At 30.5% G+C, this 16,803-nt stretch overlaps 1 protein-coding gene across 1 annotated transcript; it reads left to right on the forward strand.

The window, feature by feature from the left end:
* On the forward strand, positions 302–8,316 carry LOC109330508. The gene is made up of 14 exons (XM_019564713.1): positions 302–560; positions 2,691–2,746; positions 2,825–2,999; positions 3,223–3,324; positions 3,551–3,622; positions 3,976–4,092; positions 4,202–4,279; positions 4,515–4,577; positions 4,663–4,759; positions 5,938–6,016; positions 6,097–6,308; positions 6,906–7,051; positions 7,516–7,638; positions 7,785–8,316. The coding sequence occupies exons 1-14, from the start codon at positions 474–476 to the stop codon at positions 7,944–7,946; spliced, it is 1,569 nt and encodes a 522-aa protein (XP_019420258.1). The 5' UTR covers positions 302–473; the 3' UTR covers positions 7,947–8,316.

Below are 16,803 nucleotides of genomic sequence, written 5' to 3' on the forward strand. Positions count from 1 at the left end.
GAATTCGGCTCGGTTAAAGTTTGCGAACTGTTCGGTTCATTCGAATGATACATTTGGAGAACTCAAATAATTAATTACAATTTGAAAAATACTTAAAAAGATTTTATATATATATATATAAATAAATATAATCTTTTTTATGTATATAATAACAATAAATATAAAAAATAATGTATGAATCATGATAAACATAAAAATTAGTTTATATTAATATATATGAATATATAAATAAATAAATTCAGTGTTAGTCATACTTAGAAGCACAAGCTAAGGAAGAAGCCAAGCTGACGAGTGTTGCAATTGCAAATATAAAACTAGGCGCTCTCTCATTCTTCACCTCTTTCCTTTCTCTGTTCGTCGTTTTCTCTCTCTCTCAACGTTGTTCATGGCGATTTGAGAAAGACATATACGTTACTCTGAACAGAAACTAGAAACAGTGACATAGAGAAAGGTTTCAGTTATACATAGCCATTATGCTTTCGTTGCACTCTCTCGACTCGTTTCTCTTCTCTCTCAGTACAATCCTTTGTACTCCATTTGCTATTTTCATTCAGATCCAGGTTTCTCACTTTTTCATCAATCACTTTATTTTCTCTCATACCCATCAATTAAAACTGATTCTTTTTTTGTTTCTTCCTTTTTGCTGTGTACTTTACTGGGATTCTTATACAATAATTGAGCTTAAGTCTTTTGTTTTGTTGGAATTTTGGTTTAGATGCTATTTTCAATTATTGTTGTTTTGTGCCTTGCTGTTTTTAGATTCTAAAAGTACATTCTTGAACTAAGTTTTGTTCAAATGGTAGATATTGTTTTCTTTCTATCATCTAATGACTTTTATAGCTTTGGGAATACTGTGAACTTGTTGCTTTTTACTAGCTCTATGGCAATTCAATTCCCTTGTCCTTAGATTATGATTGATTTTAGTTACCTTATAAAAAAGAATAAAGTTGGTGTTTAGTGACTATGAGGTCATATGTTCAAAATACTCGAAACAACCTCTCCGCTTGTGGGTAAAGCTGTCTACATCTACTTTCTCTAGGTCCCATTAAGTGAAGCCTAGCACAGACCCCACTAAGTGTGTATGAAAAATCCTTTGTTTTTCAATACCTTAGTCTTCTGCTATCGGTCCCGCACAAAAAAACAATTTTTTTTACAATCGAAGTCTAAGGCCACATTGATATACAACTAAGGCAATTAGGAAGCAATATGCTTTTGGTTTGAGTAGATGCATACATCACCTCACATCTGCTGGTTCTGCAGATTTTGAACCATTGGTTAATCGTCTCACCTTATTTTCTCGACACTTATTATATTATGATGCTGGTACATATTCCAAGATGTGAGGTTATGTGTATCTTGCAGATGTGTAAGAGGTTTTTTTTTTGGAAAAGTTCACAAAATCCAGTTTAATTTTATGTCTTTTGCAACTAAACATTATAAACTATTTTTCCCCTAATTACTCCTTAAACTTTAACTGTTAGTGGAATTAGTCTTTACATACATAAAACCTTAAATTCCTAAAATAACAGATGAAAACACAGTGTTGGATAGAGCACTCTCTATCTGTCCATAATGCAGAAAGATGTTTCATTCCTATTCTATTTCATTTCCCTTTTCTTCTTCTTTTTTACTTTTTATTATTACATTTGAACACTTGCTCTATTATGTTTGTGCAATGTGCACTATATAGAGGCCTAGCAAAACAAAAATTTAAACCACAGACAATGTCCCTATTCTGTTTCCTGTACTATGTTAATTACTTTGATGCAGCAGGTTAGTTAACATTGCTGAATGCTTCATCTCTCATTCTTTTCATGGTTAGTAATTTAAAATTATATATGTGTAGGGACTAATTTCACAAATAGTTAAAGTTTAAGGAGTAATTAAGAAGAAAAAATAGTTTATGGTACCTATTTACAAAATACATAAAGTTTAAGGGGGTTTTGTAAAATTTTCCCTTTTTTTTTATTGAACAGCTTAGGACGACTTGAAAGTACATGGATTTAAGTTTATTATGCATTTCTGTTGGAATCTATTGCTGCTACCACAAAGTGGATCAAATGGTTTAGTTATAGGTTAATAAACAGTGACCTAGTTTGGCTTCAAAGGACGTGGATAGTCTTCAACTATATTTGAATGTGTAGTATTTAGATGTACAATCTATACTTTTTCCTATGAATCTTTTTCACTGATTTTATCCTCAAATTATGATAACTGAGGCATCACTGTTCTGGGTTGCATCCTATCTGTCGCACTGACAGATTTGGCATCTGTTATCCTTGTAGTTGAGATATCAGGAAGGCTTTGAATCCACATGTAGAATCCATACTTGTAAGACAAGCAACATTGTAGAAATAGAAAGTAATGCATTGTTGAAACTGGAAAGGGCTCTTTCCCTGGGTTGCGTATCAAACTGAAGCTGTAAATCGCATGCTTGTTGACTGAAAAAGTATCAGAATACATGCTTAGTATATTAGTGTCGTGCTTATGTATCAATTAGATAGTCATTTTGCTTTTGCCTTTCAGTTGCATGACTACTTGCATCTTTGCTTGATAATTATTTACACAAGTTTCATAGAAATTTTATGATGCATTCTTCCTCCTTGTTGCTCGAGGAAATATATCGTGGTACCATATCATAAGAATCTGAATTTTATGTACCAAAACCTGAATTTTATGTTTCTCTGCAGGGATGTATAATATGCTTAGTACTTGCTTTGGGGTGGGCTCTTGCTGCTCGTGTCAGGTACTCTTTGTTGTCTGAGTTAGGAAACACTTCCATTGTCATCTTAACCAGAAACTTACAGCATCCCCCCCTTTACAGGAACAGAGAGATAAAACGAATGACCGATAGCATGAAGAATGGCAATAGCTTATCTTTCCTTTCTCATGATATTAATGAACTTGAGCACTCCAATCAGGCCAATCTTCCAAGAGTGACAGTAGTTATGCCCCTAAAAGGGTTCGGAGAACATAATCTCCACAATTGGAGAAGTCAGGTGAGAACTTATAGGATATGTGCAACTGGAACATGTTGACCTTAATTAAGATACTTTTTAAATTAAAATATATTTTAGATTGTAATCTTTAAATACTTCTCCAGCTTATACTTGGGGTTTACTTTGTTCACCATTGTTTTGCCTTTTTGTTTTTTGGTCTGACCTTTTAATGAAGAGTTTTGGTTCATTATGATTCTAAATCTGTTTCTCTCCTTAAATGCAGATAACATCTCTTTATGGCGGCCCTGTAGAATTCCTTTTTGTGGTAGAAAGTACTGAGGATCCTGCTTACCATGCTGTATCACAACTAATATTAGAATTTGAGGTATAAATAAGTCACAAAATCTTCTTTTAAAATTCATGATTGTAATTATTTCATATTAAGTCTTGCAATCTTAAACTCATTTCATTTTCTCCCTGAACCATCGACACTTCCACACTGAGATTGATTCTGTTGCTTTGGTGTTGTTGCATTAATCTGTTGCAGCTAAGCTGTATCTGATATTCCTCTTTGCATCTCACTATGTTGGATGCTTGTTGGATGTATGCAGGATTATGTTGATGCAAAGATCATTGAAGCTGGTTTGTCAACAACTTGTAGCCAAAAAATTCACAATCAATTGGTATGAAATTCTGTTTGATATATATTGGTAGTGTTTTCTAATACAAAGTAAGCCCATGGTCCATGTTGTACTGAAAACCTTAGTCTTGTATTTCTTACATTTATTTGAAGTCAAATTAATCTGTTGAAAATTTGAAATTGGGGATGATCTTAATTGTTTCGTTAACTAGTTTTTGTGAAGCATCTCCCCTATATAACATTTACTAGGCAAAGGAAGACATATGTGCAAAGGACCTACTTAACTTATTGAATGAAAATATCGAGACATTTTCATTTTTGGTGATTTATTAGGTTGTCCTTGTTAGATGCATTTTACCAACTAGTTAGTATTACTTGGCATTGGCACCTTTTCAGGTTGGAGTGGAGAAAATGCATAAACGCAGCAAGTATGTATTGTTTTTGGATGATGATGTTAGGGTACATCCTGGATCAATCGGGGCCCTGACTCGCGAGATGGAAAAGAAACCTGAAGTATAAAATTGTTTCTTGTTATTCTTTTTTTAAGATTTTAATTAGAATAACATGGTTACACTTGTCTAAATTATTTGATTATGGCCTCAACTGTTTTGATTCTCAACAGATATTTATTCAAACTGGATACCCTCTTGATCTGCCATCTGGAAGTCTAGGAAGTTATTGCATCTATGAATACCATATGGTACACAACTACCTCATGCTTTTTATCTCCAATGTCTGCAGCACGTGTTGCATATAAGATTATGTGTTTTATTTTCTATTTGCTTTGGTATTAAACCTATAGGTGAAGCTTAGCTAATTAAATTTGACTTCAGTCTCAGAATTAATTAGATAAATTTTCATTTAGGCTTTTGGTAATATTCATAATATTTAACTGTAATTCTTTAACTCGTTTGTTCCTGATCTTTTTTTGACAGCCTTGTTCAATGGGCTTTGCCACTGGTGGAAAGACATTCTTTCTGTGGGGAGGGTGCATGATGGCAAGTAGCTTTTAACATTTCTGTTTTTAATCGATGCTTTGAAGAAGAAAAAACTTGCACTCTTAACTATTTAGTTATTGCCCAGATGCATGCTGACGACTTTAGGCAAGATCGTTATGGTTTAGTATCGGGACTTAAAAATGGAGGATATTCTGATGATATGACTCTTGCGGCCGTAGCTGGTACGTCTCTGGTTCTGTTATAAAAAAAATTATAGAGCACTTTGATCTTCATATATAATTGCTTTATCTGCATTTTGCTCAATGAAAATAATGATGAAATGATGTTTGATGCATAGAGGAGTTGATTCTTTGTAGTAAGGTTTAACAATGTTATGAGCATTTTCTTGTAGTCGTTTGATGTTTATTCATGAACAAATTGCAGAAAATGTACGTTCTGTGTTAGTTTTTGTTTGGGCAACATTTTCTTCAGTAAACAAAGTGTTAAAGAGAATGATGTTTCTGATTTTTTTGGTATAACCAAGAGTACCCCCTCACCTTATGAGTAAAGAACTAATCTTTTTCAGGATGCATGACTGTCCCTCCCAACAAGTGTTGCTCACATGAATGGAACCTTGACCTTTTGGTCAATCTGGGGATCTAATGTGACTTTATACCATTAGACCAACGCCTTGTTGGTACTGATGTTTCTATTTCCTAAACAGTTCCTTTAAGAAACTAAAAAATTGTCTCTGATGTTTGTGATTGTTTATAGAAAAAAATACAACAACCTTCTAGTAATTAAATTAGAATAATATACTTCATTTATTTGGCCATATACTTAAAATAATCTCCTATTCTGTTCCTGTTTATTATGCTGTTCATTGCAGTAGGAATAATAGGGAAAAGAGAGAATGTATATTTTTTACTAATAAGATTGTTATGATTAATTCAAACCACTACCTCTCCCATTTATGATAACAGTAATCTAGGTGAAGTAGTAGTGTACTGTGATTATTGCAATCCTAGCCCAATAAGACCACTAGCATGATAAGACTAGGATGGGACCCAAAAAGGTATATACTCGGAAGAATAAAGGAAAGACAGAGCAATCAGAAAAGATAAATGAGGGGGTGATCAAATATTTTAGCAGGATAGAGGCGAAAGAACAGAAAAGGGGATTTAGATTTGTTATTTTTCAGAATTGAGCATTACTTCAGTTGTAAAAGGAAAATCTCTTTGTTGAAGGGAAAACCCTTGGGCGAGCTCTTTCTCCTTTTCAGTTCAGATTCAGTCAATCACAGCACATTAGTTCTGTTCGATTCTCTTTTCTGTAGACTTGTTAACTTCTCTTTCCTGAGTTCGTAAGTCTCTTGAAACAATAACCTAATATTCTAACAAATAATTACTATCCCTAACAGGGGCTCATAAAAGGCTCATCAGTTCGCCTCCAGTTGCTGTCTTTCCCCATCCCCTCGCAAGTGATCTCAATTTTGGAAGGTTTGTGTGTGATTACTACTCTTCTCTGAAATCGATGTTTCTTTGCATATTCAGTGTTTGAATTTTTTTTAAAAGTGCAGGTACTGGAATTACTTGAGGAAACAAACATTCGTTTTGGAGTCGTACATAACAAATGTTAACTGGTTGATGAACCGTGCATTGTTTGCATTCCACAGTTGGGCGTCATGGGGATTCGTAACACCGTATTTTATGGCATTGATTCATGTTGTTGCAGCATTAAGATTTTATAATAAGCCGTACTCATTTGAAGAGACGCCCTACACTTTTGGTGGTGAGCATACTACTTTTCCTTTTTAGGTAGGTTGTTAGTGTTTATTCATGAGTAAACAAATTGGATGGATTCTAGTGATGAATGGGGATTATTGATAAACTTGTTTGCAGTGTTAGCAGCTCTCTATTCTCTATGATTATCTCTGGTTTTATATCCAAAATTATAAGTTGTTCATCTTTAATGAAGGAATTTCACTTGTGTGGATTATTATTATTATTATTATTAGTATTTATTTTTGTTTTATGGAAGTTATAATCGTACTTATATACGAACTTGTAAGAAGTTATTTATATTTTTTTTTTTACTGTCTTACCCCTATGGGGTATTAAAATAAAATAGAGAAATGAGGTCTATCCATTGACTGTGATCATTTTGTGTGGATTATTTGTTCCATTCAGTAATTCAATGATATGGCACATGGAATTTAAATCCAACAGTAACATTCTCTTACTCATTATTATAAGTTGCATGTATTTTCAATAAATAGACAGGGCTTGTGAAAAGGAAAAGAAAAATGGGAGAACTGCTTTATTGAGATGAACTTTTGGATTAACCTTTACATTCAGTTTTTACATTTTAATATATGCCTTTTCCCAGGGTTAGTGCTCGTGACCATCCTAGCCATATGCACTCTTGTCGAGCTTGTTTCGATGTGGAACTTGACAAGGATAGAAGTTCAACTGTGCAACATGTTGTCTCCAGAGGCACCACAACTTTCTCTCGCTTCATATAACTGGTGTCTTGTAAGTATTTTCCCTTGTTTTCTGTGGGTAGATTTGATTAATCACTTATCCTACTGTAGTAATGCATCTTTAGTAATTCTTTATCAGCCTTGTATGCCAATTTTGTGAAGGTAACAATAATAACCCAAGGTTAACACTGATGCAATGCTTTTAGACTTTACATATTATAAATATTGATTAAAGGAACATAAATTATAATCGAACCAAAATCGTCAGAAGAGAATTCAAGCGTGAAGAACTGACATAGGCAAGTACATGGGGTATCTGCTGCTATAACAAGAATTGACATAAAAATATTGAACTAAAAGATCAATTATAAAATAGAGGAACTATGCAAAGACTTGAGTCAATATATGTTGGAAATACTTACATATATACTTATATAAATATAATATTATTCCAAGGAAGGTGAAATGTTGTTGATTAGTAGTTGGTAAAATAATAATGTGATTTCTTTTGAGCAGGTATTTGTTGCAATGCTGGTGGATAACTTTCTATACCCTATATCCGCGGTTCGGTCTCATTTTTCTCAATGTATCAACTGGTCTGGTATTCGGTACTATTTGAAAGATGGAAAAATAAGCAAGGTAATTTGGCCAATGATTTATGTCATCTCTAACTTCCTTATTACTAGAGTAGATAAGATGCAGAATTGTACCTTTTCTGTATAAGACAAGATGAACTTCTGCACTTGTTTTCTTAACCAAAATGTATTTGTTTGTATATTATGCAGATTGAAAGAACTCAGAGAAGCAAGGATATGGATCCAGTTTTCACAGACTTGGGAGGAAAACATTTATGCGCCAAGAAAGTGTTGCCTACAAGAAGTTCATTCCTCGGTTCGTTGTTAAGAAGTTTGGCGCAATGGCACCAACCTAAGAAATTTGATAACTAGGAAAAGAACATGGGTATTGTTAGATCAATTGATCCTAATGTTTGGTGCATTCATGATTCATAACTAGGAAATTGGATAATTGGGAAAAGGGCTTGATTCAGCCTTCAAATTATGTCTCTTCTTTGTCTCATTGCCTCACTTGGGAAGATTTATTTGCCATTGGTAGATAAATTTGGTCTTATTATTTGGTGCATGCATGGCTGATTAGTTTTATGTAGTAGGAAACTTAGTTGCATTTCTTTCATTACCCATTCAATCCATATGATTTTTTAGTCCAAGTTTTCCCCTTGGGGTTGATTTTGTAATTGTATTAGTTCAGTGATGTATAATTTGTGTATATCAAGAATTGTCATTTTTTACATGTAGTAATTTACATTTTTTTTTTGTAATTTTTATCTCTGTAACACATTACTGACTCTCTTGAAGGATCATAATTTTATATTCCCTTTTGTAATTGGGACTTCATAAATTTGAAGTTCCTGTGCATACAAGTTTCCTTTTGTTACAAATCACTATATGAAAACTATTCAGAAGTTAAGACAAAAGCTCATGAGTAACATTAGAATATTGTGGGTTTGGGCAGAAAAATCACTGTTGAAAAATTGTGGCAGATAGGGAAGGAAAAAAGTTAATATTTATTTATAAAAATTTAAGCCCAGAAGCAACATTCACCTTATTTGATAGCTTCCGATATAGCTCAGCTGAAAATTTTGAATTATAAGATTTTTTTCACAATATCTGTTAATCGAATTCGTTTTGTTTTTATCATTTTTTTTCCTGGACTTATCCCTAATGTGAAGATGTTATTAGGCGGTCCTAACAAATAGGATATGTTGCATCACCATCCATTTCAAAATTAATGGATTAATTGAAATTGTAGTAAATTATATTAACATCCTGATCCTGAGTTTTAATGAAATTATACAAATCATCTATTCATGAAAAATAAGTGTAATCTTTTAAACAAAAAATATGATAAATACAATTAAGTTAAACAAAACATATATCATTGAGACAAGACCAAATAATATACAAATCAATGTATCTTCATTATTTTTTGTTACAAAATGTATCAACAGTTCTAAAGAGATATTATTTAAATCACTCTTATACTTTATCGTAACGAACTAAAAATAATAATGAGGTAGTGACTCATATTCTATGGACTTGTTTCGACAATAAACCATGTTGTTTTGGTTAACTTAATTGCATTTATCACATTTTTATTTAAAAAATTACACTTATTTCTCATGCAGCGATGGTCAGAGTAATCAAAGTATTAAAAAATAAAGGGTTTGTGTAAGTGTAAAAAATTGAAGAGTGATTTATATAATTTCACTAAAACTCAGTAGATGTTGGTATAATTTACTCTTAAAATTATAAAGATCCATAATTGGATAACCTTGTAATTTCTTTCCCAAAGCAAATGGGAGATGTGTATGAAGCATTATTCAATATTTTTAATGCATGTTTAGAACATATGATTTAGAGTACATTCAGAGTACCTTTCCCTTTTTCACTCACACAACCATCTATAGTTTACATATATACATTACATTCAACTAGAAATCATGATAATTATAATTAAGTTAAAAGAAAAAGATATATGCATTTTGATCGTATAAAAGAAGATTGTTATATTATTATTGTATTGTCTGTTATTCATGTTTGATCATCAATTTTTAATATAAGTAATATAAATAAATGTTGAATAGTATATTGATTGTGCTTAAATTTTACACTAATAATACATGCTTATTACACTTTTAAGTTAAATTCCAAGAAATGTCGGTTAATTTACTCTTGATTAATTAGTTATACATTAGTTAAAATAAATTGGTCATTTACAATTTTGAAAATAGAATTTGATTATTAAATATACAAATGAGAAGAGTAATTTTATAATCAAATTCTATATAAAAATATACAAAGTGATAAATTTATCTTAACTAATATATAATTAAGAATGTGAAATCTACACACTCAATATAAAGTTTTTTACACTATAAATATATTTTATTCACAATTGATTTGTATTAATTTTAGTTGAGAGTTAATGATGGTTAACATATGAATACAGAATGATTTGCTAACAATATAAAAATATCTTATACTATCAATATATACATATTAAATCTTATAATTAATTACTTAAAGTAAATTATATAGAAATCTCACATAGTTTCACAAAATTACATTCAACATATATTTTATTTAAAAGATTACGGTCATATTTGGTGCAAATTGGTATATATACGAATATAAATTATGAGTATTTATGTGAGTATAAAAAAAGAGGAATGCTTTATGTAATTTTAATTAAATTACCATTGTAATTTACTCTTTTGTTTATGTAAGATAAAGGTTTGAGTCATACACCAAGTCTTATCACTTGTCTTATTATGTCGGGTCTGTTTTAAATATCCATGAAGGTCAACAGGAAAATAATTATATAAATAGAGCATGCTATAAACTATTTACTGCCAGTTGAAGTTATTATATTTTTAAATTATTTTTGTCATAACATGTGCTGGTTTCTAATTGGTCCAAAAAAGTTTTAAAAAACTAAAATTTATAAAAAATTAATTTTTTTAACTCTTTTTTGGACCAATCAGAAATAGACACATGTAAATTAGCCTAATTATTATTGACATTTTAAAAAGAATAATTTAAATAGATGACAAACGATATATTGTATGTATATTAATCTTTATACAAACTAGCATGTTGACATGCACTGTCGTGCCTGTTAACCCGCTTTCCTATCGTTTGCAATGTATAGATTATATTTTATAAACTGATATATAATTTTTTGTGCTAAATTTACGGTTGAATTTATTCAATTGGTCTAATATTCAATTTTTTAAATACACTTTTAAAATAAGAAGATAATAAGGATATAATAAGAAAATAATATTATATAATTTTTTTGGTAAAAATAAAAAGATATTAAGGGCAAAATAGGAAAACACAAATTATACCATGATGGGTGGTTGTTTTGTGTTTTCCCTATGTAGATAACTAGTGTGTACATGCACTTCATGCCTGCCGGTGAATATTGTGTAATACTACATATTCAATTTTTATATATTTCATTTTTTGAATTATAAAGTATTTGTGTGTTTGTTGTACTTTATATTATATTTTTTGTGTTTATGATAATGTTTAATTTAATGTGAGATATATGGTTAATTAATGTATTGGTGGTAGTTGCTTAGGATTATATAGTTTTTTTGTAAAAATTAAATAATGTGAAGGGCAAAATAGGAAATGAAAATTACACCATGAGGGAAGTTATGTATTGATTTACGCTATTATTAAAATGCAACCGACATGAAACCGAACAAATTTTGGGTGCAGTGATTTTTCTAGGATACATGGTGCACTGACCACCCCCGCATGATAATTTAATGTAATATTTTAAACCAAAAAATGTGATAAATGCAATTATGTTAAACAAAACATGGTACATTGTGAGAACAAATAATATACAAATCAATGTATCTTTAATATTTTTTGTTATAAAATGCATCAACAATTCTAAAGATATATTATTTAAATTGCTCTTATACTATATCGTAACCAACCAAAATAATAAAGAGGTATGGACTCATATATTATTTGGACTTGTCTCCACAATATACCATGTTTAGTTTAATTTAATTGCATTTATCACACTTTTTTTATTTAAAAAATTACATTTAATTCTCATGCAGAGGTGATTAGTGTAATCAAAGTATAAAAATTAGGGGGTCTACGTAGGTGTAGAAAAGTGAGAGATAGTTTATATAATTTCGCTAAAACTCAGGGGATGTCAGTGTAATTTACTCTACGTTTAACCGAAAACTATTTATGGTAGTGCTATTAATAGTGTCTTAGTAATTAAATGATCAGGGTATACTGCTATAATTATTCACCGTGATTCACTATTTAAATCTAATGTCTATGAATTTATATATACATTAATGATATAAAATCAATAAGAGAACTAATAATTTTTTATTTTTATTAAAAAATTAATTTTAAATAAAAATTGGTTCATATGACGGTTAGGATTCAATTGAAAACTGGCTAATCGATCAGTTTTAACCAATGAAAACATGATGAATATAATTATTATATTATATTGAGACAGTGTATCGTTAACTAATTTTTATATCATGAATTCATAGGAACAAAATAAAGCTGAACGAACAAATAATCCACTGCAACAAAAACTGTCCACCATTCCCCTTTATCTCCTTACAATCCAAGGGGTCCCACGTGAAAAAGAGAGTTACACAAGTTGATGGTGAATTTATTTAGATAAAAAATAATATATATAAACAATTTGAGAATTATTTCAAAAGGGTATTTCATGATTTTTAAGTATTTTATTTTCCTCTAAAATATAACTCGTAAATAGACCTCAAAGAAAGAAGAGGATGGGGTGCTGCTTCCTGCTCCATATCTATCCGATTTTAGATAATTAGGTTTAAACATCCAATGGCTAAAATTGGAGCCATTATTTTACTTTTTTTGTTCAACCAAGGTATCTCATAGGGTGCATAATGTCCTACCAACAAGTAGAGCTATCATTTTAATTAGTATAATTTAATAAAAAAATTATGACTGTGAACATGTTGTAATTATTCTGTAGGTAATGAAGATTTTATTTCTTTTTTTATGAAGGACAAAACTACAAATAAAATTCTGAAAGAGATTTAATTAAAGAAATATATCGATCTTCATGAAAAAGAGTGAGAATTGAAAGGAAATCTCTCTTCATGAAAAAAATGCAATTGTTATAGATAAGATTTATGGTAGTCAAGTGATATGTAGTCAATTTGGTATTCTAACTTTTATAATTAGAATGGATAAACTTCTGTCATAAAGAACAGTTGGGTATAAAGACTTAGAAAGACAAAAAAAACTATAAAGAGAATAATGCATCTCCTGGTACAAGGAGATAGGTTATCTCATCCTACCAATAAAATCATGACATGTGTCCTATTTAATTATTTTTTATAAAAATATTTCTAAAACGAAACAAAATAGTACACATTCATCATATGTTATACTTTTATTAGCTGGAGAAGATAAGTTATCTACTGGGAAGAGATACTCTAAAAGTATAAATGTTCCATCATAGATTTGGGTTAAATAAAGATATATAACTTCATTGTATTCTCTATCAATATATTCAAGTGTGCTTCAAATGAATAATCTTGATTGTATAACAGTATTCATCTTTCAGTTATTTTTACACATTCATCATCTGATTAGATTTTTCATGTCTATGACCTTCATTCTTCTAAATTATCTTCCCTAAATATGCATTATCTAGATTACATTTCAATATCTAAATATTATGATCCTAAAGTTTAGAATAAATTTTAAGAGATTCAAATATAGTTCATTGCATATCACATTGAAAATTTGAGAAATTGTATTGTGTTTAGTTTTTTAATTTGATGTGAATTTGTGCTATTGAAGTTTTATATGTTTGCCACAATTCACAATTCCAAATTGTTTTCAAATTCAATGAAAAATCATTCATTGTTCAACCCACTATTTCAAGAAAATAAGAATTGTGGATAGTTGAGACTAACGTGAACCTGTGTAAAGTTAAGAACTATTTGGATTCTAATCATTTGAACCTTATTTTGGAAAAATGTTTTCCGTTTAAATTTAGATTACTTATTAACAATTCACTAGTTCATGATTAGTTACATTGGTTGGAATTTGTTTAACATTAATTTAAATATATTTATTTGCATGCATCACAAGTTAAAATCATTTAGAGCATTCACATTCGTCCACAATTATCCTTAAATGAGTTCTATACTTTATTTTATAATTTAATTTATTTTTATTTTATAATTGTTCAACTTACTTACAAACTTATTTTAGAGGAACTTTGTCTAGGAATAATAGCATTTTACATTTGCCACATAGTGGAAATGAGTGTTAACAATTTTTTGTTGTTGATATTATCAAGAATATTCTTCCACCTTTTGGATAAGAAAACAATCTTTTTCGAGGTACATGGTTACCCCTCTCAATAAGTGTTGCTCTAAAAAATTGAACCCTTAACTTTTTGGTCATCATAATGATCTAGTAGAGTCTTACACTATTAAACCAATATTTTATTCCTTGATGGTGGAGGTTAGCAATTTGGTTTCATAGTAATTATTATCACCTAATTAGCATATATACAAGTTCCATTGCGAATTTTGCTATTTTTGTTTTAGGCCCTTTACATTACTAAGTTTTCGAAACGCATTTACATCATGGTTTTGGTATCCTATGTTATAAACAAAAACTTTTATTTAATAAAAGCTTAGGGAATGAAAGCAATGAAAATGATTCTTAAAATAAACATAATTTCTGTTAAATTTACTTCATTCTCATGGTTTGATTGCTTCTATGTATTGCAGGGTAAGAGGGAAACATAATTCCCATTCTAGCTGTTGCAGTAAAGGCAAAGTGGTGGTGCAGGCTCAATCAATGAATGCTGGATCTTCAATATGCAACGAAACAACATAGTTGCATCAAGGCATGAGCAGAAGCCATGTTTTCACTTATTATATTGAGGGGAAAGCCATCACCTTCATTCTTAGTCAATTCATTCACAAGCCCACTCTCATGGGAAAAATTGGTCTAGATGATATAGCCATGACTTATACTTATGGTGGAGAAAGGAATCAGTTTGGTAGATCAATAAGATTATCGAGTCTTGGTGTTGTATTTGTTGTTCTAGTTGGAACATTTCCATTTTTAGTAAATCAGTTAGGATTTGTTAGTTAAGTCGGCTAGGTTTTTGCTATAAATAGTTTTTGGGTCTTTGCTTTATTTTTCATGATTTGTAATTCCATAGTTTCAAGATCAATAAAAGATATAGAAGTATTTTTTCATCTTCTTGTTTTTCGATTGAATTTCTTCCTCTTTCTTCTTCAATGGATGCTATTTTTTTAAGATGGTATCATAGCATTTTTTGATGCTTTGTTGCGCCTGATTCTCTGATTCTTTTGCTACTACTCACCCCTGTCCAGATCTCCTCTCCTCTTTCATAGATGGCCACCACAGTCAACATCATCAACCCCATTAACAACCCATCCAGCCTTTACTATATGCACCCTAGTGAAAGCCCTGCAACTGTATTGGTAACACCTCCTCTACGAGGCGGCAATTATCACTCCTGGTTGAGGGAAATGTTGATGGCACTGAAGTATAAGAATAAACTTCAGTTTATTGATGGCACTCTTTCAAGACCTAGCACATCATGATCATGCTTTTGCATCTTGGGACATATGCAATACTCTTGTCCTCTTATGGATCAATCACTCTTTGGATAGGTCAATATTGCAGAGTGTTCTTTGGATACAACCCTTGATGTATGGGAAGATCTAAAAGAAAGATACTATCAAGGGGATGTGTTTAGGATATGAAACCTCCAAGAAGAAATCTACAGTGCAAAGAAGGGGAACAAGCTAGTCAATGAATATCACACACACTTGATGGGGTGTTGAAAGGGTAGTTCGGTGTTTGTATTTTATTTTAGAGTTTTCTCCTCTCAACAAATCATCCTGACAGCAGTGCCAATTTGTTGAAAGATTAATACTCTCATTTTCGTTATGTTCCTTTTGTAAGTAAGAGAACTCGGTTTTATTCTTTGTTCGCCATCTCGGCTTTGTTAGAATAAATTCCAAAGTCGGTATAATGGTTTCAAGAATATTCCAGTTACAACTTACTTTCTTAATAATCATGTGAATAAGTCATTCCTTCTTTGCCTCATCTCGGCTTTGTTAGAATAAATTCTAACGCTGACATAATGGTATCGAAGCAATTACCTATTACATAATTATTAAGTACCTTTGAATATCATCTTGGTGTTGTGGAATAAATTCCAACACCGGTTTAATGGTATTCTAATATATAAAAGTGACGAATAGTTAGTTGTTAGATACAAATAAATAAATAAAGAACAAAAGAATAATAAATTTAGTGACCTTTTATTTATCTACACCCTTTCGGGTTCATCTTATTAACAAACCAAACGTCTTCTTAAGGAAGGTTGGTATTAAAGAATAAATAAATGGTGGGAAGTAAATAACAATAAATAAAAGTTAGTAAGTTAGCTTCATCAATTTTGTATATTAAAATGTGTTTTCAACAAATAAATTTATTGATAACACTTTACTATTTTACAATTTACACCTCTTTCAAGATTCAATTGTAGTATAGTATAGGCTTATGTCGAACCACAAGGAATTGCCTAATAAAATAAATCATAAATATGTCAATGCACAAATAATGGAGTTGAACATATTTTGATTGATTTTTGTTTAAAGTGAATATAAACAAGTAACAATAAACATAAAACTAAATATTAACAAATTCTTAAGGAGACAAAATCTTTTTTAATAAGGAAAATATATTTCTCATCATCTTTTGAGTTTGAACTACTTAGACAAGTTCTTATGTTTTACTTTGGTTAACCCCAAACACCAAGGTCTGTAATCCTCCTTTTAGTGTGTAGCCTAAAATGGTAGAATGATAAACACTTATATTCACCACTTAAACAATACTACGACCATAAAATAGATTAGGTTGTCACACCCTAACCATTGGCGATTCTAATATTGAGTGAGTGATGAATGTAAGATCTTAAGAAAAACATGCTTAACTTGACAAATAAACTAAGTAGTACAACTACTCCAAATTTTATTTGTTAGGTGTTTGAGACAAGTAGTTTTGACTTGAAATCATTTTTTTAGGTGTCAATCTAAAAAGAGCATTAAGTACTTCTCAAAAAAATAATATTAACCAAAGCACCAACTTGAATGATTAAAATCCAAACTTTTGTAAATTAAGA

This window comes from Lupinus angustifolius, chromosome LG17 (assembly GCF_001865875.1).
Source record: "Lupinus angustifolius cultivar Tanjil chromosome LG17, LupAngTanjil_v1.0, whole genome shotgun sequence".
NCBI lineage: Eukaryota > Viridiplantae > Streptophyta > Magnoliopsida > Fabales > Fabaceae > Lupinus > Lupinus angustifolius.

What these genes read in the sequence shown, in the direction of transcription:
- LOC109330508 (XM_019564713.1), top strand. Translation starts at nt 474, where the DNA reads ATGCTTTCGTTGCACTCTCTCGACTCGTTTCTCTTCTCTCTCAGTACA. An exon ending in GCTCTTGCTGCTCGTGTCAG is followed by an intron (nt 2,747 to 2,824) that starts GTACTCTTTGTT and finishes CCCCCTTTACAG; the next exon opens with GAACAGAGAGATAAAACGAA. An exon ending in AGTGATCTCAATTTTGGAAG is followed by an intron (nt 6,017 to 6,096) that starts GTTTGTGTGTGA and finishes TTAAAAGTGCAG; the next exon opens with GTACTGGAATTACTTGAGGA.